General features: G+C 46.4%; 2 protein-coding genes across 2 annotated transcripts in view; one reads left to right on the top strand and one right to left on the bottom strand.

Annotated features, from left to right (window-relative positions):
• NINJ2 (ninjurin 2) overlaps nt 1–17040 on the top strand; it is a 51951-nt gene extending 34911 nt beyond the window's left edge. The window contains exons 2-4 of the mRNA XM_037390037.1: nt 11878–12109; nt 13466–13650; nt 14534–17040. Of these exons, the coding sequence (XP_037245934.1) occupies nt 11878–12109; nt 13466–13629 (396 nt within the window). The 3' untranslated portion in view covers nt 13630–13650; nt 14534–17040. The remainder of the gene's footprint in view (nt 1–11877; nt 12110–13465; nt 13651–14533) is intronic.
• A 120-nt stretch (nt 17041–17160) lies between these two features.
• Nucleotides 17161–21446, bottom strand: part of B4GALNT3 (beta-1,4-N-acetyl-galactosaminyltransferase 3) — a 67890-nt gene continuing 63604 nt past the window's right edge. Inside the window, exon 20 of the mRNA XM_037389775.1 lies at nt 17161–21329. Within this exon, the coding sequence (XP_037245672.1) occupies nt 21221–21329 (109 nt within the window). The 3' untranslated portion in view covers nt 17161–21220. The remainder of the gene's footprint in view (nt 21330–21446) is intronic.

The following is a 21446-nucleotide window of genomic DNA, read 5'->3' as shown; positions in this document are numbered from 1 at the left end:
ACGCACCAGGTAGTCTGTGGAAGTTGCTGGGAGGGAAACTAAGACTGAAAGAATAGACTCACCATGCAAAGACGCTTCTTTTTAAAAGTTAATGTGTCTCACCAAACAATTTCTCTAATTAAAGAGGTTTTTTATTTTTTTTTTTTAGCTTAACAGACTGTTCTCATAACTCCAGTTTTACAGACTGGAGGCTTTTGGGGTTTTTTTTGCCTTTTGATGTGAGGAGATTCCACTTCAAGGTTCTGACTGCTTCAGGTTTCTGTCACATATGGCCAAAAAACAGGTTCTGGCACAAAACTTACCCTGACCCCATCTGGATTTTCCTGTTGGTTCAGATTCATGTAACTTCAGCTAACAGCAGCAGGACTTCAGGGCAGCCTGAGCATTTCCTTCACAATATCATCCCCAAAACAATGTCTGTGCCCCCCAAACAAAAGACACTAGATGTACCAGCAAAAGAGGAAAATTGTTGAGGAAGAGCCAAAGGGTGGGATGATTTGATTCCAGCAATTGATGAGGACTCAGCAAGCTGTAGTCTGAAAGAAGGGATGGAATGTTGCAACTGTCAGAAAACTAGATCAAATTCTGGGTTACTTCTGTTGCAGGCTGTCTGTCTGCCTCTAAGCAAGTTTATTTGTGCCTGTTATAACAGGATACCCACGATGTGATGAGGTGTCTGGGTGTCACTTGAATCAGAAAATAATAGCATCTCCTCCTTGTGGGACATATCCCTTGTTTCTGCAACTGAAGTATCCCCTTCCTGACTTGAAATACAGTGACATTTTTTTCCAGAAGATGAGGAGTAAAGAGCTATTGTATTCAACACCTTACCCGCTTATAGGCTTCAAAGGGGCAAAAGCTTAACCATAGCTGCTTAGAAGGGAATGCCTCTAGGCCTATATAAGGCATTTCACTGGGTGTTTTCCACTGCTTTAAAATTCTCAGCCTGTAAATGTTTCCTATCAGATTGGCAGACTGTTTCAGAGATACCACTTGTATGTTCAAGATCTGTCTTGCATACATAAGCTCAGTTTTCTTAGTTGCCTTTTGAGGATGCCTAAGAAGCAGACATCTCCAATGGTCCATGAGATACAGGTGAAAAACAGATGCCTTCCCTAGTGGGAATTTCTTTCAAGTGTCTTCTTGACTCAGCCTTGCTTCATACTGACCCTTTCTGAAGCAACACATGCCTAAACCGCTCAATGCTTTGCCACCCAAAGGAGAAATACAATTTAAGCCAATGAATCCATACTAAATTAAGACACTTGAATATACACCTTCAAGGGTTAATATAGCAAGCGCAGGAGACAGAAAAGCCCTGTATTGAGTAATTTAGAAATTAGCTATGCTCATATATTGTCCTGAAAAAGTAGAGTGGTTCTAGCTGTTGGTAGCCATCCATAACTGCTGTCATGTAGGTGTAGCTTTGTAGTGAACGTGAGAGACTCGGGGGCAGGACACTGGTCTCATTCTGTACTCTGCCATCCTTCACTGGTCTGAGGTGATGCCTTTTGGCTCCTTAGCTGGTTCACTTAATAAAATATGGGTGATAGTTACATGTGTAAATGCTCTGCAGAAGCTAACAATCAATCCTATTAAAAATACAGTTTAACTTTGAGAAGCCTCCTACCTTTTTATCCCTAACAGTTGGGATAAGATGTTCCGACTGAGACTAGAGCTCCATTGTGCTAGTTACTGTACACACTAGAAAAAAAAACCACAAATAAAAATGGCATTTTCTTGGGCTGGAAAGCTCTTAACACATAAGAATTAAAATAGATTTATCCCCATTTTCACAAAGAATCCATGACAGAAATTACACAACAACTTAGAGCCAAGCTCAGAGCTCTCCAACTCCTAGAAGTGCCTTTATCGACACAGTCCCAATTCTTGTCCATTTTAGCCACAGCAGCAGTGAAACCCACTAAAATGTAGCTGAATGACTTGCCATAATTAATCCAAGAATCAGTCAGACAATAACCAAACCACAAGCAGAAAAGCTAATGCATTCACCCCACACAAAGCAATACTCAACTGAGAGCAAACAAACATGATCGTTTTTCAGCCAGGCTCGGCAAGATGGCATGGATGCACTCAGTGGTAATAGAGATGCTCCCACACATGCCCTTGAGAACACAGCTATGCTCCTTTCAAGCATGGCACCTCAGATCTCTCCCAGTTACCCATCACCCCAGCCCTGGCGAGGCAGTAGCAGCTTTCCTTGGCACAGCAGGCTCCCAAGCAAGAGGCAGCCCTGCAAGCCAGAGCTTAATGGAAGGGCATTAACACTAATTGAATCTGAACAGCCATAGCCATGCATCACTTTGCATTTTCTCATGTGAAAATGCAACAGCCATTTGTTAGAGCACTCCTAACATGTTTAAAATCTTTCCATCCACAGCTGATGCTGTTTCTGAGCTTGTCATTCCCAAGCAGCCTAGCACAGACCTGAGATGCTGCTCTTGCAATCTTCCCTACCCTGAAGTCCATTGCTGACTACAAGTATCTGCCGCTGTAACCCCAGTTACCACCTCACTAGTTTCTGTATTCAATATTTAGCTTGGCCAGCCCTGAATGAAAATACAAAAAAATCATCAAACAAACAACTGGGATTAAGGACTTATGGAAGATTAGATCAGCAATAGCACCTGGGTTGGTTTTTTTGTTTGGTCGGTTCATTTATTTGCTTGGGGTTTTTTTTTTACCTCTTCTGATGGCATGAGGCCAGATGCTCAGCTGCGAACTGACACAACTCAGTGTCTCAGTTCTGAACAAAATCGGCAGATTCAGCCTTTTTCGATCCAGAGGTTGGCTCAATTTCCTGGCAGAGGAGGAAGATAAGCCTGGCAGTTTTTGAAGAAAGAATACTATGCACCCAGGTGAGACTAAATCAGCTGGGTCTGTTTGGAGATGCTGGCAAGTCCTGCAATAGGAGACAGACAGTGACCCACAGGACAAATACACTGTGAGTGTTAGTACACGTGAAACTGGAAAAAATGCACTTTTTATGTTATTTTAATACAAATAACAGAGGGACAAAACCTCCTGAGTTTCACTGTTTATGGATGTGGTTTCACCAGCTCTGCCTCTGTTGAAACTGAGTAATGTTCTCCCCTTTTTCCACCTGGACTATCACAGCTTCCCTTCCGTAGAGAGCCCCGAGCACTCAGAGAGTGACCAGGGGCACACAGATGTCAAAATCTGCAGATGAACCTAAACTCCAGTGCCTTAGAGTGAGGTTTACCTGGTAAATATTGCAAGATGTAAAGCCCCCTGGGAATAAGAAAATCATCTACCTAATTTCATCAGATTCAGGGGCTTACATGCGTGATGAATTCAGTCTATGTGTATTGTACGTGCAACACAGGGACATACCACATTTCTACAGTAAATCTTGGCCATCTCTCTCCCTGCATATCACCTATGTGAGCATTATCATTATTTTACAGATGGGGAAACTAAGATCCAGGGAGAGCAAGTAGGATGCCCTAAGCCACACAGCAAATGACAAGTTAACCTTGGGCTTCCTCACATGAAAAGCAACATCAGACCAGGGCTGGGGTCATTCTGTATACAGAGTTGCAGGTCACTGGGCAAACAGAGCACATGGGACCATTGCTATACGCTTGTTCCATTTTAAGACTTTTTTTTTTTTTTACCCTACACATCTGCTACAAACTACAGTCAGAGGGGGATTGGACCTTTCGTCTGATCCAGTACAGCTGTTGGTATGTTCTCTCAGTTTTAGAAATCAACCTGACCCTTCAGCATTGGACGCAAACACCCTTAGGCTTGGAAGAAATTCAAATTTAGGACCTTGCTTTAGGAATGTTTTGTATTAAAATGATTTATATGAACACATTTGCTCTTTGGATCTGGCAGGAACCTGCAATCAGGCCCAGCTTTTCTTAATATTTTGGGCCATAAGCCATCCAGCTTGGGGATTTATTCATCTTAACGTGTTTAGCTTTGTAAGCACCATGCAGTAGTTACTGTTATGCCTCCCGGCTGCTCTTCCATTTTTTATAAACTCATTTTCTCTGCTAACCTACTTTTAATATTTTTTTCTTGTAAAGCTGTTTTTAGTCTTCCCCTGCTTCCCCCCCGCAAAAAAACCCACACCAAACAAAACCCAACAAAAAAACCCCAAACACCCACAAACCAAAACCAACAAACTGGGATAAAACAGCTCTGGGTGCTAAACACTAGTGACCTGAATAGGCCCCAGCTTCTGTACCCTGGCTTTGGAAATAATGTTCCCACTAATCCTTTTGAGTGCACTCCCAATTCCATACATACAAAGAGCTGTTGTGTCATCCCTTGTCATGTCCCACCCCCCCATACACACCCAACTGCTTCTGCTCAACAATCAGAGATGATGCATCAGCACATTGTAATTGCTGGTGCCAAGCAGTTCTTGAGCCCCCCAAACCACTAACTGTTTCTGAGCTATAGATGGAGGCTCCTCCACCAGTGTCACTGCTCTTCCCACCTTTTTCTCAGCTCAACTACCTGGAAAAGAAAAATTATCTTCTCTTCCAGCTCAGCCCTACAGCCTGCCAGTTGATTCCTGGATCCCTCCAATTCAGTTTCATAAATACACTTAACGAGGGAGTTTAATATAGATTTGGTAAGACAGTTATTTGAGCGATACATAATTTATGTTGCCCTGTAGCATAGGAAGCCGTGAGTGGCATCTGAGAGTGAACAGATTCAAGATACTTGCCATACAGCAAGCAGCACAGCATGCCAAAGGGGGAAAAGAACGGAGAAGAAAGAGGAGACAGAAACCCAAGGAGGGGGTACATGAAGGAGGAGAAGAGCTCAATAACAGGAAAAAGTGTGAAAGAAAAGCAGAGGGTGAGAACAGAATGGAGAATAGAAGAAGAGGATGAAAGGAGAGAGGAACAGCTGAACAGAAGATGCAGATGGGGGCAGAGAGGGTCTGCAGGATGAATAAGAGATGAGAAGCTTGGAAAGGGAGAAACAGAGAGCAGAGCATGCACGCTTGATGTGACAAGCGGGTCTCTGAAGGCTGCGAGTGCTGCAGCCAGCCGGGAAGCGGCACCGACTGCTCTGTCAGACAGAAAGCGAGGGCAAGGAGAGGTACCCAGTCTCTCATGGGGCTCTGCTGCCTCATGACTCAGCACAGCTCCTTCCGTCTGCTCCCCCTGCCAGCCACAGCCGGGGGGCTGCCCAGCTTCCCCACCCCCTCCCAACCCTTCAGCTCTACATGGCATTACGTTTTGCTGTTAGTCTCCTGCTCTTGCATGGCCTTGCTTTGGGAAGCCGTAGTGAGAACATGGATAAATTGGAGAGGCTCTGCTGGCAGCGTCACCCAACTGCACTTCCCTCCCTCGAGTGATAGTAGTGTCTACTTTGGCTCCCCTTAGCTCAGGGATGAAGGCCCTAAGTGCTGCACCACGGTAACATCTCTGCCAAGAAAGCTCACCAAGTTTGCTCACAGGTGTGAGATGAGACATAGGAGGTGGATAAAGCAAATGGAGAGTGGGAGTCTGGTGAGTCTAGAGAACAGGAACCGTGATTAGCAAGGACACGGGATTTGTGCCTACCATTTGCCTAGGCTTCCACTTCTGAAAAGGCACAGGCTCTCAGCTCCTGGAAGTTACTTTTTGTTAAAAGACCTCTTTCATCCAAACAGTTAGGGTCAGTGAGCTCTCTGTTACGCTGAGCAGTGACCTGCCTCAGAAGTGTAGGAACACCTCAGAGAAAGAACTCCATCGGGCCCAGTCCCATACATGGGGAGAGCCTGAGATACAGGAAAGCATCGCCAATTTGTTTTCTAGGATTTATTCAATATGAATTGAAGACAACACAACCATTTGGCTCTGAACAGGACCCCTAGTGAGCAGAACAGATGGCTGTATTAAAAGGAAAAAATCCTAAGCACAACTGGACTATCCGAGAGCCTCCACAGAGACTCAAGCAGGGGACTGGCCCTGAACACTCAGTTTTCCTTCTGCTTGAAGCATCCATGACGAGGTTTACTATTACTTCTGTTCATGGAACACAGCCAAGATGCTTCCGTTGTGCCAAATTGGAGAAAAAAAAGCCTTTGCCACACAGAGTCTATAATATAGTTGGTGCTGACCGAAGCGTTCCCTGTGTGTCACTTCTCTTGCACTCATGTCGCGGTGCACAAACCTGCTTCCCCACCTGCATGCTGACACACGCAGCTCTGCAGGGGAAGCGGGACCCATGGGGTGGGCAGACCTGGTAGTTGCTGCTGTTCCTGGCGCTGCCACTGACACTGTCTGTGCCTAGGCATGGCACATAGGCAAAATATATGAAAATCGGTTCCCTTTACCCAAGTGAAGTGGTCAGGAACTGCAGGCAGCAAGGTCCCCCGGAAAAGACTGAGCGCAGGGTCTTTAACCTCTCTGCTTGCTCTCAGGGAAATCCGCTCCTCTCCTACCTTGCAAGGTGCGTCTTTAACCTCCATCAACTGATGTTTACAAAGTACTTCTAAAGCTAAACTGCCAACTGGCAAATACTGCGGAAAAATACCTGAAGATTTTCCCCAGTGCCCGATGCTGTGTGTGTGCCCGCCTGTGTGCGGCTGGCTGTTTATCAGCCGGGATCCCTGTGGTGGGCGTCTCCGCACCTACCCCTCCGAGTGCACGGCCTGCATTCATGTCTCTGTTTTCTTTGGCATCCTCCAGCATTTCCCTTGGAACTAATGGCCAGTAATATAGTTTCTTTTCAGACATCCCCCTCTGCCAGAGTGCTCCCATGAAGAGGATTATCATTCTCATACTTGCAAGCCTCATGCTGTCCCACTGTCTCTTTCAGCCTGTTCTCCCCTGGGGATAGGGTCACAAAACCCACAAAGTACACAGCTTCACAATTAGATCTGCTCTCTATTTTTTTTTCCTGCCCTGAAAAAACACAAGAGAAACTGTAGGTTTTGTAGAAATTGTCCAAGTAGCTTTAGGAAAGCTCTGTGCCCCCCTCAGCCGCAATCTCCAAGTTTTGGAGGAAATATTTAGATGAACCTGCTCCAAAATTTTTCAGAAGTATGTATTTTTTTAAAAAATAAATGCATAATAAAAAGCAAAGGATTTCCCTTGAAAACTAATTTCAGTGGAAATTTTTCAGGTAGCTTCAGTGAGCTGTGGAGCTCAGCTTGCCCTCTGGTGCCAGAGCCAGGTTTAACAGGCCCTGTGAGCTGCCCGCCAGCTCTCTACAGCAAAACCAGAGAGCAAGTTTAAAAAGAAAAAATAAATAATAATTTTAAAAAATATCAATCCCATGCTTGTAGTGATAGTCATCCTCCTTTCTACAAGAATTCCTACAAAAATTAAAAACAACAATAGAAGTGAGAGTTAAATATTTGTGCATGTGTCTGTATGCTTTGAGTAAGAATAAAGCTTCTGACTTGGATAAGTAGATGGCTGCCTCACTCAGCCCCTGTAGGGATCTGTATCGCTGTGCCACGTTTACACAAAAGGAAGCAGAAAGGGGATTTGCCTGAGGTCAGACTGAAGCCAGCAGAGTGTTTGCAGGGAAAGCAGCTGTCTCATATGTGAAGCAAAAACATTCAGAGATGGGACACAGGAGCCAAGCTCCAGCACCAGTTCAGCCAGCACTGTTGTGTGACTGGGCTGTACTTCTAATTTCCCTACCCTTAAGAAGTGGCAACAGTGATACACCCCCACCTTGGGGAAGTGCTGCATACTAGTAGGTGCTGCTTTCCAGCAGACATGCTGGCTCTGCAACACTTGCAAGATGAACTTCGTGTCTGACTGCCAGATCCAGGTTTCCTCTCTTTGATGCAATATGGAGCAATTCTCACAGCAATTCTCACTCTCGGAAGGAGAACACTTTCAAAGTGTCTAGAAAGACACCAGCTCTAGCCTGATGACATAAATCACTTTGACAAGCCTTCGGGTATGTCCTGTGACTTGACTTAGGGCTCTGTTTGCCAAAAAGGAATAATTTAATCTGGCCAGTATCCCATGTAACACACACACACCCCCCCACACACCCCCGCTGTTGGGGCAATCCTACTGCAGGGAAACCAGAGTTGCTTGTGAGCCACAGCAGTTTACAGGACTCAACTTTAACACAAAGCAAAAGTAGAAATGATCCCACTTTGAAAGGCTGTGCATGCATTGTGGCAGCTCAAAACCAAAACAACTCACAGCCATGCATTCATACCCCACAAATGCAGCAGTTAGCTGGTGACAGCTATGGCACCAGGCATCCCCAGCAAAGCCATCCTCTGGCATTAATTGAAATGCCAGGTCTCTGAAGGCTCCTGGTTTAAGTCTCCTGTTGTTTGAGGCTCCAGGCTTGCATTTCTAGCTGCTGGACTAGTCCAAATACTCTGTAAGGGCCAAATCCACAGAAGAGCTGGATCAACTAAGAAGGACACCTGAGTCATAAGGATGCCTGCAAACTGGTTGTTTAGCTGCCTAAACGAAAGCTTGGTGTCTACCATCTGTCTTCATCTAGCAACCTTTTGACCACCTTTGTGGATGTACTAAGGTTTGGCTGACAGAACTTTGAAACAGAAATCACAGTTTTTCATTGCTCAGTTTAAGTGTTTCACAGATCCAGTGACTCTGCATCAGAGATCAGTGGCATCATGTCTCAAACAGTGGAATATGCCATTGAGCTCATTCACACAAGAAAAGCCCACGTAAAAGCTGTCTATTTTCATTGCCCAGTTGTCTGGGTCACAGAACTCAGTACATTGCAGCTCTACCTCATTTCACACTGCAGGTAAAGGAGTGTGGGGGCAGCCCAAAAGGAAGATGTGTTTTCATTTAACAAGACCTCCTGTCTTGCTTTATTTGTCTCCATATAAGGGACTGGGAACAGATGTCTCAGCCTCCTTGTACCAGTCCCTCATTTAACAAAAGCTCTGTCTTGTTTGTATAGCGTCCTTGTTCTTGCACCCTTAACTCATCCTTATGCAGAGATAAACTATCAATGCTCAGCTTTGTGACACTGCAGGGAGGAGGGCTGACTCTTTAGGGATAAGAAAAAAAACATGAAAGGGTCAAATCTCAAACCTTGCACCACTTGGTATGGGTACCACTCTGTTGCAACAGAATCACCTGCTTTGAAGCCAGCTGAGACAGGGCAGTACTTAAATACTGTTTTTTAGAGCATGTTCCCAGGATTGGATCTTTTGCTGGCCTCCTTTCCCAAAGACATGAGATACCTCTATTCTTCCCCAGACACCAGACAGCAATGTTTAATAAGTCTTGAATACGTACACATTGCCTTTGAGTCCTTAGTAGCTCTCTATAGACTTCTACTTTTATCTCCTTCCAGTATCCTTTAGCTTCTATCTTCCACAGCAAGAAATACAGGATTTGCAAAGGGGCCACTTAACCACAGTAACTTTACTTTTAGAAACCACAAGAATTACATGCTTTCAGCGATCAAAAAATTTTTAAAAAAGTAAAAAATCCCCCAAAGCACTTTTCTACCCAAGCCAGCCCTTTCTTAGGGATCACAGTTCACCAATAGTTCAAAACTGGACACATGCCTTCCTGCTCACTTTTTACTACACATCTTCCCCACATGAAGGTGATTGCTGGCACAGGCTACAATCCCCCTCTGAAATCCAGCCCCAGTTTCAGCATCAGAGACACAACCACATCCAGCGCTCTCCCAGGATCACTGGCTTTGCTCACACTCCCACCCTGGCATAGAGGAAACCCAGGGACACACAAAGAGATCAGAGACAGCAGCACAAAGCATTATCCATAGCCCTTCTCTATGTCATGCCCAGAGCATGGAGGTAAATTTACATTTTTTTACTTTATGTGGTACAAAAGGACCAAATCAGGACTTACCATTTTATGTAGGCACAGTCCTACTTCAGTAGGCAACTAGAGAAATCTCTTCCACCATTCTGAATGAAAGAGGTCACCTCTGGCCCTTATCTCCAGATTTAAAGGGTTATCCATCAGACAGCGCTGAAGGCAAGGCTGCTGGTCTTCACTACAGTTGACAGGAGGCTGATTACCGAGAACTGAAGCCTGTCTGCTATACTGAAGTGTTGTTTTTCTTTCTTCTTTTTTTTTTTTAAGAAAAAAGATCATAGCTTGCTGCAGATATATCCAAATCTTTTGTTAACTGTTGCCTTTACTGTTGTTTTATTACCAGCTGATGACACTCTGGGTGAATTGAAAACTACCATCCCATTTTCTATTTTTTTTTTCCCCATCATTTGGGTCAAGACAGCTAACAGGGGAACTCAATTAACAACAAAGATTGACGAAAAAACAGATGGCTAAAAGCAGCCAAAAGATATACAGTTTGCAATTAGGTTAAGGGCTACCAGGTGATTTACCCCTTGTAAATACCTGTTTCTTTCCACTGACAATAAATGTGCCTGAATGATTGAAGTCAGGTGTGATGGATCCCACCCCTTGTCTTGGTGGGTTTCAGTGCCTGATGTTTTGAAGAAATAGTGTTCCTGGTTTCAGAAACAAAAATGTGGGCTGTCCCATCTGCTCTAGCATCTTGTCTAAAACAGTAGCCAGCAAAAAGTCTTCGGAGAAGATATAAAGCCCAGCCACTGACAGTCATAGGATCATAGAATTGTTTAGGCTGGAAAAGACCTTTAAGATCGTGAAGTCCAACTGTTAACATAGCACTGCCAAGTCCACCACAAAAAATGTCCCTAAGTGCCACATCTACACGTCTTTTAAATACATCTAGGGATGGTGACTCAACCACGTCCCTGGGCAGCCTGTCCCAATGCTTCACAACCCTTTCAGTGAAGAATTTTTTCCTAATATCCAATCTAAACCTCCCCTGGTGCAATTTGAGGCCATTTCCTCTTGTCCTATTGATTGTAACCTGGGAGAAGAGACCAACACCCACCTCATTACAGTCTCCCTTCAGGTAGTTGTAGAGAGCAATAAGGTCCCCCCTGAGCCTCCTGTTCTCCAGACTAAAAAAACCCAGTTCCCTCAGCCGCTCCTCATAGGCCTTGTGCTCCAGACCCTTCATCAGCTCCGTTGCCCATCTCAGGACATGCTCCAGCACCTCAATGTCTTTCTTGTAGTGAGGGGCCCAATGCTGAACACAGCATTCAAGGTTTGGCCCCACCAGTGCCAAGTACAGGGGGACAATCACTCCCCTTGTCCTGCTGGACACATTAGTTCTTCTGATCCAAGCCAGGATGCTGTTGGCCTCCTTGGCCACCTGGGCACACTGCTGGCTCATGTTCAGCTGCTGACCAGCACCCCCAGGTCCTTTCCCACCAGGCAGCTTTCCAGCCTCTCTGCCCCAGCCTGTAGTGCTCTGTGGGGTTGTTGTGACCCAAGTGCAGGACCCAGCACTGAGCCTTGGTGAACCTCATACAATTGGCCTCAGCCCACTGATCCAGCTTGTCCAGATCCCCCTGCAGAGCCTTCCTGCCCTCAAGCAGCTCATCCCAACCTGGTCTCATCTGCAGACTTACTGAGGTGCACTCAATCTCCTCATCCAGATCATTGATAAAGATATTAAACAGAACTGGCCTTTGAACACATGACCCAAATGGAAGATCTAATCCCCTGTAAGTGTAAGGCTTGTCTGTGCCCTGAAGGAAAGAGAATTTAATATTCCTTGCAAAATCCCTGGCTCTGGGTAATCTACATTATTGTAACTTTGGACAAGTTTGTTTTCCATAAAAATAACCAGTATTTTTCTAACCTTGCTGACCTCTTGATCACCACAAGTGTCTTGTGCCTATTAATATCATGAGGCAACTGTGAGGGGAACGTGGGCACTCTCTACACTTTTAAAACACGCAACTCTGACTCTTTCCCAGGCTTTCTAGAAGCACGGATGAGTCTGTCAGCTTAGCAATTGCACCAGTTCACGCAGTTTCTCCTGTCTCCCCAGGGCGTGAATCCTCAGCTCCGGATTAACGGGCCGATGAACATCAACCACTACGCAACGAAGAAGAGCGTGGCAGAGAGCATGCTGGACGTGGCACTGTTCATGGCAAACGTCACGCAGCTCAAAGCGGTGCTGGAGCAGGGGACATCCTTCCAGTACTACACCACCCTCATCGTGCTGATCAGCATCTCCCTCTTCTTCCAGGTGATGATAGGGATTCTCCTCATCATCACTGGTAAGGTGGTCACCAAAGCATGTGCAACTTCGCAGGGCACCCCATGGCTTGGCTGGCATGGGGATGGAAAGGAGAAGCCTCTTCCCCCAAATCATTCCCCCTAGCTCCAACCAGGGCTGTGGGAGAACTGAGGACAGCTTGACATGGGTGGTGGGGAGGTCTGTGTCACTGGTTTTCAAAGTGGTGAGTGTGCTGGTTTTTTTCTCTTGGTCAACAGCTCTGAGCACTACACGTCCTTCAATTCCCCACTGCTGAATCCCTGTTGTAGGGATAGAGCTGGCTTTTGGGCCTCTTGCTGCCCATCCTGTAATGTGCCCCTTCATGCATTTCCTGCAGATACTACATTTTAGCTTTCACCTCACTCAAGCTGAAGACATAATAATTTAGGCAGAGGTGTTCCCTATATTCATCTCACATTAAACCAGTCCCACAGTTCTCCTAGTGCTATACTGACAGTACATTAACATCAGCATTTCAGACAGGCTTGCCCAGTGCTCCATCTAATACAGCAGTTGCAATTTTCAGCCTCCATCACATGCCCAGTATTAAAAGTCTGCAGGACACTGACTTTTCCTGTATATCCTCTGTGGATTTTTATGTGAGACGCAGGATGGCAGGCTACAGGAAGTCCTGTGATGTGTTTGTTCCCCTGCCCCACATGGCACAGCCTTTCCTGGTGGCAGCCACGGTGGCTGGAGCCAGCTGTGAGGAGAAGGGGGACAGGGGACTTCAACTGAGGGCAGGAAGCCACAAGGCTGCCATCTGCATGGCTCATTGGCCAGACAGCCCCGGTAACCCAGGGTGTTCCCGTGTCCGAACTGATCAAGGCCCATCAGCTACAGCTGATCCCATTCATGTACCCAGATACTTCTTGGCCCGGGGGGTGAGGAGGGGGTTGATAGCTGTGTCAGCACATATGTGAGATCTGGGCATCAAGGAAGAACTGGCCTCCCAACTCTAGCACAATGTTCCTGACCTTGTGCCCCATGTCACCCAGCCATCCCTTGCCATGTCCCATGTCCATGCAGTGGGGGGGGGGGGGGTCACACAGCACATGCCTGGCTAGCATGCAGCAGTAATTTGGCTATTCTGGGTTGGCCCGTTGGAAGGCCATGGAACCTCCATGGCAAAGCAAAGACATGACATAAAAAAAGACGTTTTCCTCTGCTCTGTCCTTGTACATCAGCCTAGGGCAAGCTATGGCCCCTGTAAGGTTCCTGGGATTATTCCCTCAGCTTTGTGGCTGCACTGCCTGGGGGCACCATGGACATCTGCCAGGCAGGGAAGGCTTGCAGGGTCTGGGGGACTTGGAGTCAAGCTAAAAATCTCCCTTTCTTTTTGCACTGTATCGCACAGCTCGTTTGAACCTGAATGATGTTGCAAAGCAACCCCGCCTGAATATACTCAACAACGCTGCCACAGCTCTCATCTTTATCACAGTCATCCTCAACATCTTCATCACAGCCTTTGGGGTGCAGAAGACCGGCCTCTATCCTACCAGGAATTTTCGACCTTACTAAGTCATGGGGCAATGGGGTCAGGTAAGGAAGGGGTGAGTTCCCATCACTGCCAGCCCCTGGAAGGGCTCTCAGTCTCAGAAAACACCATTGCAAGGTGGAGAAGGAGAAGGCGAAACTGCACAAATTAACAAAGCCTTTCCAGCGGCACGTTGTTGTCCCATGAGCTTCTGGGGCCACTGAACAAACTCCCTCAGAGGAGGACTTCTCCTTGCTTGGTCTTTAAAGCAAGAATACCAAACATCCCAACTACTGGGATTTATCAGCTGCAAGTGGTTTTCAGAAGGCTGCAGACCTTGTGCTAGGTAGATGGCAGTTGTGGATGGGAGCTAAATTTGGGAAAGAAAACTAGGTGTGTTCTGGGAGGTATCCAAAGATGGCAGCATTATCTGTGCAGAAGAAAAGGATGGTGCTGGCAAGGTGGGGGTGAAAGAGCTCTTCACAGCCAGTGTGGTTTGGCAAGGGCCATTTTAAGAACCTCTTATTTTCAAGACATACTCTTGTGAGTAAGAGTCCAACCAAATGCTTGGGTTCCCATGTCAGGTCAATGAGGCAACGACATGTTCTTAGGTTAAAAGTGCTTTAGGTCAAGAAGCAAAGTTCACATCTCTTGCTTACATGACCTGCAACATGTAAACATAGTTTAAATGCTATATACTGGGGCAAGAGGCAGCAAGAAAGCTTGATGGACACATGATACAATGAGGGAGGATGCAAAAGCCAAGTGTCTATAACAACACAGCTGGCTTGGGATCTGAAAGGGTGCAAGTGCTGAAGAGCAGGACCCCACACCCATAGGGGTGGCCGCGGTGCTGAGTGACCTGGTATGCCATGACAGCTCCACTCTGCCCTTGCAGTGTGGAGGACCCTGCTGCAACCTTACTGGCATTTCTTGTCTTCCCTGCAGGATGTGAGCAGCATGGCTGGTGGGGAAAGTCTGACCTCAGCAGGAGCCCATCGACAAATCCAGAGAATTGAGTTAAACTTCCAAAACCATGTGCATGTTATGGTATACCGGCCCCTCACTGTGTAAGGCTTTTGCAGTTCCGACAGAGTGAAAACAGTCCCTTTCAAAGCTAGAGCATACTTTGCTAGAGAAAGCTGCAGGAACAGCAGCAGGTATACAATTTCAAAGCACAGTTCTGTAAATCTTAACTCTTATTTTAGTTGCCTGCTTCACATATTCAGTATTGGCACATTTTGTAAAGAAGATTGAATGATTTACTTTGTAGGCTAAATAAACAAGAAAAGTCCAGCTTTTTTGTCTCAAGCATAAGTTGCTATACTTAAAGCAATGCTATTTAATAGTTTACTTCCAAAATGTTGGAATGGATTTTTCAAACAAACAAACAAAAGTTCTTATGGAAGGATAGAAAAGCGTGTGTATGTTAATGAGGCTAAAACCAGTTCAAATGTTTTCCTAGTTGTTTAAAATTAAAGGCAACACAGTTAAGAAAACAATCAGATATTTTTGGCATTGGAAAATTAACAATGACAGAAAATAGCTGTTAAAGTCTGAAGTCATCGCCAGGGACCTATCAGGAATGATGTCAGAATAGCCTGACAATATTTAGTAAAAAAGGAAGAAACATTATACATAGGAAGACCACTCTAGACTTATTGTCACAATAAGAAATGACAGGTGCATAGTTTATCACTTTATTTAAAAAATCACCATTATAATTTAAGGTCTATCACTACCACAAATGTTTTTAAATATATCATTTTTATATTGACAATGCTGGGAACTCTCTTGTACTAGAACCATTTGTTTCCATAAAAAAAAAAAAAAGAAAGTCTTTGAAGTAATGATTTTTCAGATTTTTTTTGAAAGAGTAAAAATTTTTTATCCTAGATTTTGTAACTCTGTAATGTGCCAAAAATTTGATATTTTAATAGCCTGGTGTAAGCCTATTTAAATAATGGCATGCTCTTCTGACTATTATTTTCTTCATTGTACAGCAGAATTAGAATTCAACATGGATTTTTCATTTTGTATACTCTTGCCACCTCTGAGAAAGAAATGTTACAAAAATGTCCACATACTGGTCTTCAAGAGCTACTGGAGTGTCTGACACTTAAACAACCCAGATACAGGCAGGTTTCATTTGACTTTAAAGAACTAAATTTCTGTGTAAGTCATGGGTGGTGCTTTTTTCTGGAGAGGGTGTGGATGATCTTGTGGGCAAAGGCTATGGGCCAGCATCAGCTATTAGCTGCAAATGACAGCAGCTTTTTTGCAGCTGAAGGAAAGTTGCATAGAAAGAGTAGGGTGGAAAATGCCAGTTGCATATTTACCAGAATTTAAATCAGCAAACCTGCGCACAGTCTGGGATCTGTTTGGTGAAGCAGGTAAAGTCCCATCCTCCCCTTTGTCTGGGGGATGGCGGGTCTGGAGTGACACCGCGTTTGCTGCTTTTGTGGGTCCTCAGTCTCTGCTGAGGCCGACAGCAAACAGGGGTGAATGTTTCTGGGAAGCCTCCATTATTCTACTCTCCTCTAGGACAAGGCTTCACTGTAGAGGCTGCAAAACTAGTTCTAGCCAACACAAAACCACCAGCTAAGGGATTTCAGCCACTACTGGCCAGCTGGGTTCATGAAAAGGTAAAAAATTACACACCCCATGTGCAGATCCCAAATCCTGTGACTCATTGTTTCACAGAGCAGGAGGCAAAGCAATTAGCATTGATGACTGAATGTAAAGAGAGAGAAAAAAAGAAAAGTTTCAGCCGGGAAAGAAGCAGTGAGGGGAATTTCATTACCAGACTTCAACATCATCATCTCAAAGAGCTGCCAGGTCAGGTACAGTGGCACACAGGGCTGCCTGATCAGAGAGGGATTCCCGTCGCCCAGCCCAGGAGAGCAGAGTGCTGGCAGTGCGCTGGAATGCCTTCCCCCTCCACCACCTTTAATAACAGTTTCTCATTATAATGGAAGCAGACTCATTAGCAACCTTGGCTGCCTTCTTCCCTCGCCATGTCTGAGTCCCATTCCTGCCAAGCTTTTTATACTGAGAGGAGGCACATCTGAAGCAAAAAGGGGCCAAATTTGAATGTAAATAAGCAGCTGCCATGAAAGCTGACCTCCCATTTGTGCAGGCCGTGCCAAGTACTGAGCTCAGGTCTAGGCTCTCACCTGTGGTCTTCTCCAGGAATCGTCCCCTGCTTGTGAGAGAGACCATTTTTTCCTCCGCATTCTCTATGATCACATCGCACTTGTGCTTTGCAGGGACACTTATTTGTCCAATGTTTCTACCTTGTTTCACATGAACCCAGGAAGACACGAGAAAAACTGTTTTGTTGCCATCCCACTTCCTACAGCCCTAGTGGGGACTGAAATGAACCTCGCTCCTGGCTAACCTTGCTCACTGCATCACCTACCCACCACCTGCAGCACAGCTCTCACTGGCTGGGGCAGAGAGTGACCTGTCTCTCTGGTATTGCCTACACCTTTGGTCATATGAAGCCAGAGGAGCAACATTTGGTTTCTAATGCCTGTGACATGGGTGTAACAAACACACGGATGGAACTCAGCTCTTGTAGAAAGACAATGTATTTATAAAACATGAAGGAGAATCAGTGTAACCCCCAGCTCCGACAGAGAGGTGGCCCAGGAGTTGTCTTGAAGGCACAGACCCACTTTAAGGCAGATAGTTCAAAGGTACTATTAAGATTTTTAACACAAGGCATCGGTATCTAAAAAACAACTTCAGACATTTGTAGGCGATGAGGAGAGGCGAGATGTTCATACTAGGCAAACATTAAAGACAAGGACAAAACAAGTCACACCATAATTTTCACACAATACATTTCTCTCAGAATAAAAGCTAGCCCTTCTACATTTCCCTTGCTGATCTGCAAAACAATCCTCAGCCCCACAATTCGGTCCTGAAGATGGTATCGGCATTTGTAGGTAGAGCCCCCTTGCCGTGCAACCTGTGCCTGGGGGCCCGGGGTCCCAGCCTGGCCACATCCTGCCCCAGGAAAAGTCTCTTCTGCAGCATGGCCCATCGCTTCCCCAGCTGTCCCCAGCTCCCTCCTGCCTGCCTGCCTGCCTGCTGCACAGGAAATCCCATGCAACTGATTTCCTCCTGCCATCAAGGCAGGACATAGCCAGGATGTGCACGAAAGCCAGAAACGTGGGGCAGACTTCACCGCAAACTCAGGCTCCTAAAAAGATCCCAGTAACAGAAATGAGGTTGACTGCTGGGGGGGAAGTCAGCTTCCTGGCCACGGCAAAGCCACGTTCCCTTTTGCTCTTCAGAAGCTGTGCTGGACCCAGGGATGAGCCCTCCTTGCAGCAGCAGTGTGTGCCACGCAACACTTAATGATGTGACAAAACACCTGGCGATCAGGGACCGCAGTGGCCTGGCCACTGCCCTGGATGACCACATCCTTTCACTGCATGGCTGCGGGACTACCTGCTCCTGCCATGCTCCCTGCTCCCTCCCTCTTCATGACTCTGTCTGGGGAGAAAAACTGCGGTTGGTTTGGAAGAGGGGCTGCAGCCTCAGAGCAAAGCCCGGTGCCGCTTCTGCAAGACTTGCTGCTGGCTGGCAAGTCGAGGAGCGTGTAGCCCCTTCTCTCCCTACAACTCACAACAGCTTCTGAGCATGCAGGCTGGAAGACAGCTTTTGCCCCCATGGGCTCCCTCCATGCTCCTCCATGGAGGCTGCCAACTAATGCCAATTAGTATTAATCACATTTACTACCGCAATGCTTAAATACCAACTAAAAATCCTCACTGTGCTAGAAAGGGAAAGATATTCGTGATGGCAACTTTGACAGTGGATTCACTGGCCATCAGGAAACTAGGCTGAAACCTACTAACTCCTTACATGTCCACCAAGGAGTCTTCACCAGGTAACCAGTCCTGCTTGCCACTGGCCTGGGTTACAAGGCATGAAGGAAGGAAGAAGGTGAAATCCTCACATTCCCCTGGCAGTGCTGGAGTGAGGGCTGCACCCTCCTTTCCAGTTCACTCTTTGCTGACTATGCTCTTTGGTGAGGAGGAAGAGTTACTCATATCATTTAAGCCAAGTGAGCTACCTTCTGGATGCACCTAATTCTTTCCAGAGTCTGCAGATGAACACCAGTTGCTAACTTTAGGTGCTGCAGACCACATTGAAGCCAGATGTGAAAGCACATGGTACAAATAACCCATCCTTCCTGTGCATGACATAAGGGCCACCATTGAATCTACCAGTTCTCCATCTGCAAAATGGGCATCATGCCTTTCTCTGCTCGATGGGGCCAAACAGCTGGGTCCTGCTAACGCCTTACCATGTCTCAGTGCTCACACTCCCTGCCAGCCTCTCCCCATTCCACAGGGATTGCGTGACAGAGCTAGCCCAGACAGGCTGCGGAGGCGCAGTCCCAAAGCCTGGAGAGCAGCTCACCTGCACACTCGCGGGGTTGTGCCTGTGTTTGCATGAAGCACAGGCTCCAACAGGCACCGAGAGCATGACTGACACTGCACATTCCAGGCAGAAGCAGAGCTTATTGCAACGTTGCATCACAGGGCTTTGGCCTCCTCAACTCCTATGACACATCTAAAAAGAAATAATAGTGTTGACCGTTGTCATCCTCTTCCCTCTTGCCCCAGCTGCAGTGTTTCATTTAGTCTCCACATGGGTAACGTACTTTTTCTCAACAAAAAGACTGCTCTGGCTTGGGCAAAAGGCTAAGGCTGCCTCTTCTGAGATACTCAGTGTCTGCATTCTGTCACAGGCTCCAGAGACACAGCCGTTTCTTCACTTCTCACCACAGCTGCACACTGCACAGTAGAACTTCCTGAAATCTAGTTGACTTTTTCGGACTCCATCAGTCACAAAACCCAGACTGAGGCAAGCAGATGATTTGACAAGATTTCTATCTCACGTGCCAGAACTTGCATGTTCAGTTTTCTACTGCAATAGTGCAATCTGATGGACTTGTCAAGCACCACAGAATTAATAAACGAATGCCTATTCTGAAATGGCATCCACTCTATCAGCACAAAACACAAACAAGTCTAATAGCATGTCAGCATTGCTTGTATCCTGCATACCTCCGTTACTCACTTCTCAGCAACTCCGCACAGAGCCAGGTGCCGTGAGCAGCATCCTATGTCATGCTCTCCCTTGAAGCTTGAGACTGGTAGCAGCTTTTTCAGCAAGGTATGTGGACACTGAAGCTCCAGTGCAGGGCACTGATTGTGCTGGGATTTCTGACTTTCTGTAGTCTTGTAAAATGGTTACAGGGGTAAAAAATCTTGCCTTACATTAACAGGAGTTTTAGGGGATGAGAATTCCCTGTAGCATCAGGCCAGGTGTGGACAGGGGCTCTTCCCACAGTTCTTGGGTCAATGCCAGCATGGGTCTGCCCATCCTTTTACTCACTCAATCTTCTTCTGTCCTTGCTGTTCTCTGCACCCAGTGCACGTGCTAAGGCCTGAGGACACCTCCTCCGTACTGGGCCAGAGCTCCCAAGGCTGTTCCGGCGATGAAGCACCAACAGCTGTGCTGGTTCTTCAATCAAGAAGCCTGCTCTTTACATAAAAGTCAAACTATGACAAGACATAACTGTGAGGCCATAACTTATTAAATTAACCTTTAGATGATGCATAAATGTACAGGATTTAGAGAGCAGAATACTCTGTCTCCTCTTTTTTCTGACAAAACAACAATATTTCAACTAATAAAATATTGCCACTTCTTCCCTGCTAGGGTTTCCCTGATATTGTTAGGACAAACACACATGTCTGTCATATAAGGCTGCAAAATTCCTCCTGAGATGCCCTCCTAGCTTCTCTGTATAACCCCTCCACTATCCTCAGGCAGTGGATCAATAATTTAGGTGGAGTTGTAACATCAACCCCTGCCACCTCACCCAGCTGCAGGCAAACGTGGCTCTCATAAGGGAAGTGTACTTGCATCTCCATCCATGGCCCATAATTCACTGAATATGAGCACAGTTTTTAAAAATTACTAAAGTGAAAAGCACAGAGAAACGTCTAAGCACCAGCAGCCTAAAGTGCCTATCAGCTCCTCCACATCCAGGTTTGCTTGGGTCAGCACATGGGCATGCGGACACAACACAGTTCAGAGAACTTACTTTGGTCCCTTGTCCAAAGGCACAGATACCAGAGAGAGGGAGAAGGAGGGGAAAAGGGAAAGGTTGGGTTTTTTTATCTTTTTTTCATTCAGGTATTGAAAGAGAAGCTGTGTTACTCTAAATAAAGCATTCTGGGCTTAGCTGGGATTTGTGTTTGTTTGGTTTGCACCACGCAAGACTCAACGGGTGGGACACATGGCACCTCTCCCACTGCACCATCCGCCAGACTGCATGGCAGGAAACACAAGTTGGTTGCTTCACGTGTTGACGTCTCGCCCACATGCCTTCCCAGCAAGACACGGATCCCACGTCTCGGATACAATGGCTCACAAGAGAAGCTCCCGCTCCCTTAGCCTGACCATCCCTTCCTCGGCTGTGCCATCCCATCAGAGGGCTCTGGAGGCAGAGGAAGAGTTTGTGTGCTCGGCTGGGTGCCTCGATAAAGTGCACGTCAAGACGAGATGGTGGACAGTGCTGCCGAGCAGCTTTGGGGTTGAAGGCTACAGGGTCTTCAGCTGGCGCCGGTTCCACATGCCCCGCTTCGAGTGAAACCAGTGGAAAAAGTTTCTCAGGGAGAGACGCTCCACCTCCAGCCCGGCCTGCAGGATCCTAGCAGAAAGGAGAAGGGCAGACTTAGGGAAAACTTGGTCACACAGATACTGGGGGGCTCAGCCCCAGGAAATCTGTGTTAAGTTGTGCTGTTGTCAAGAGACTGCAATCAAACCA

This window comes from Falco rusticolus, chromosome 5 (genome assembly GCF_015220075.1).
Source record: "Falco rusticolus isolate bFalRus1 chromosome 5, bFalRus1.pri, whole genome shotgun sequence".
Taxonomy (NCBI): Eukaryota; Metazoa; Chordata; class Aves; order Falconiformes; family Falconidae; genus Falco; species Falco rusticolus.
Note: the sequence above shows the minus strand (reverse complement) of the source record. Positions and strands in the feature narration are given on the sequence as shown.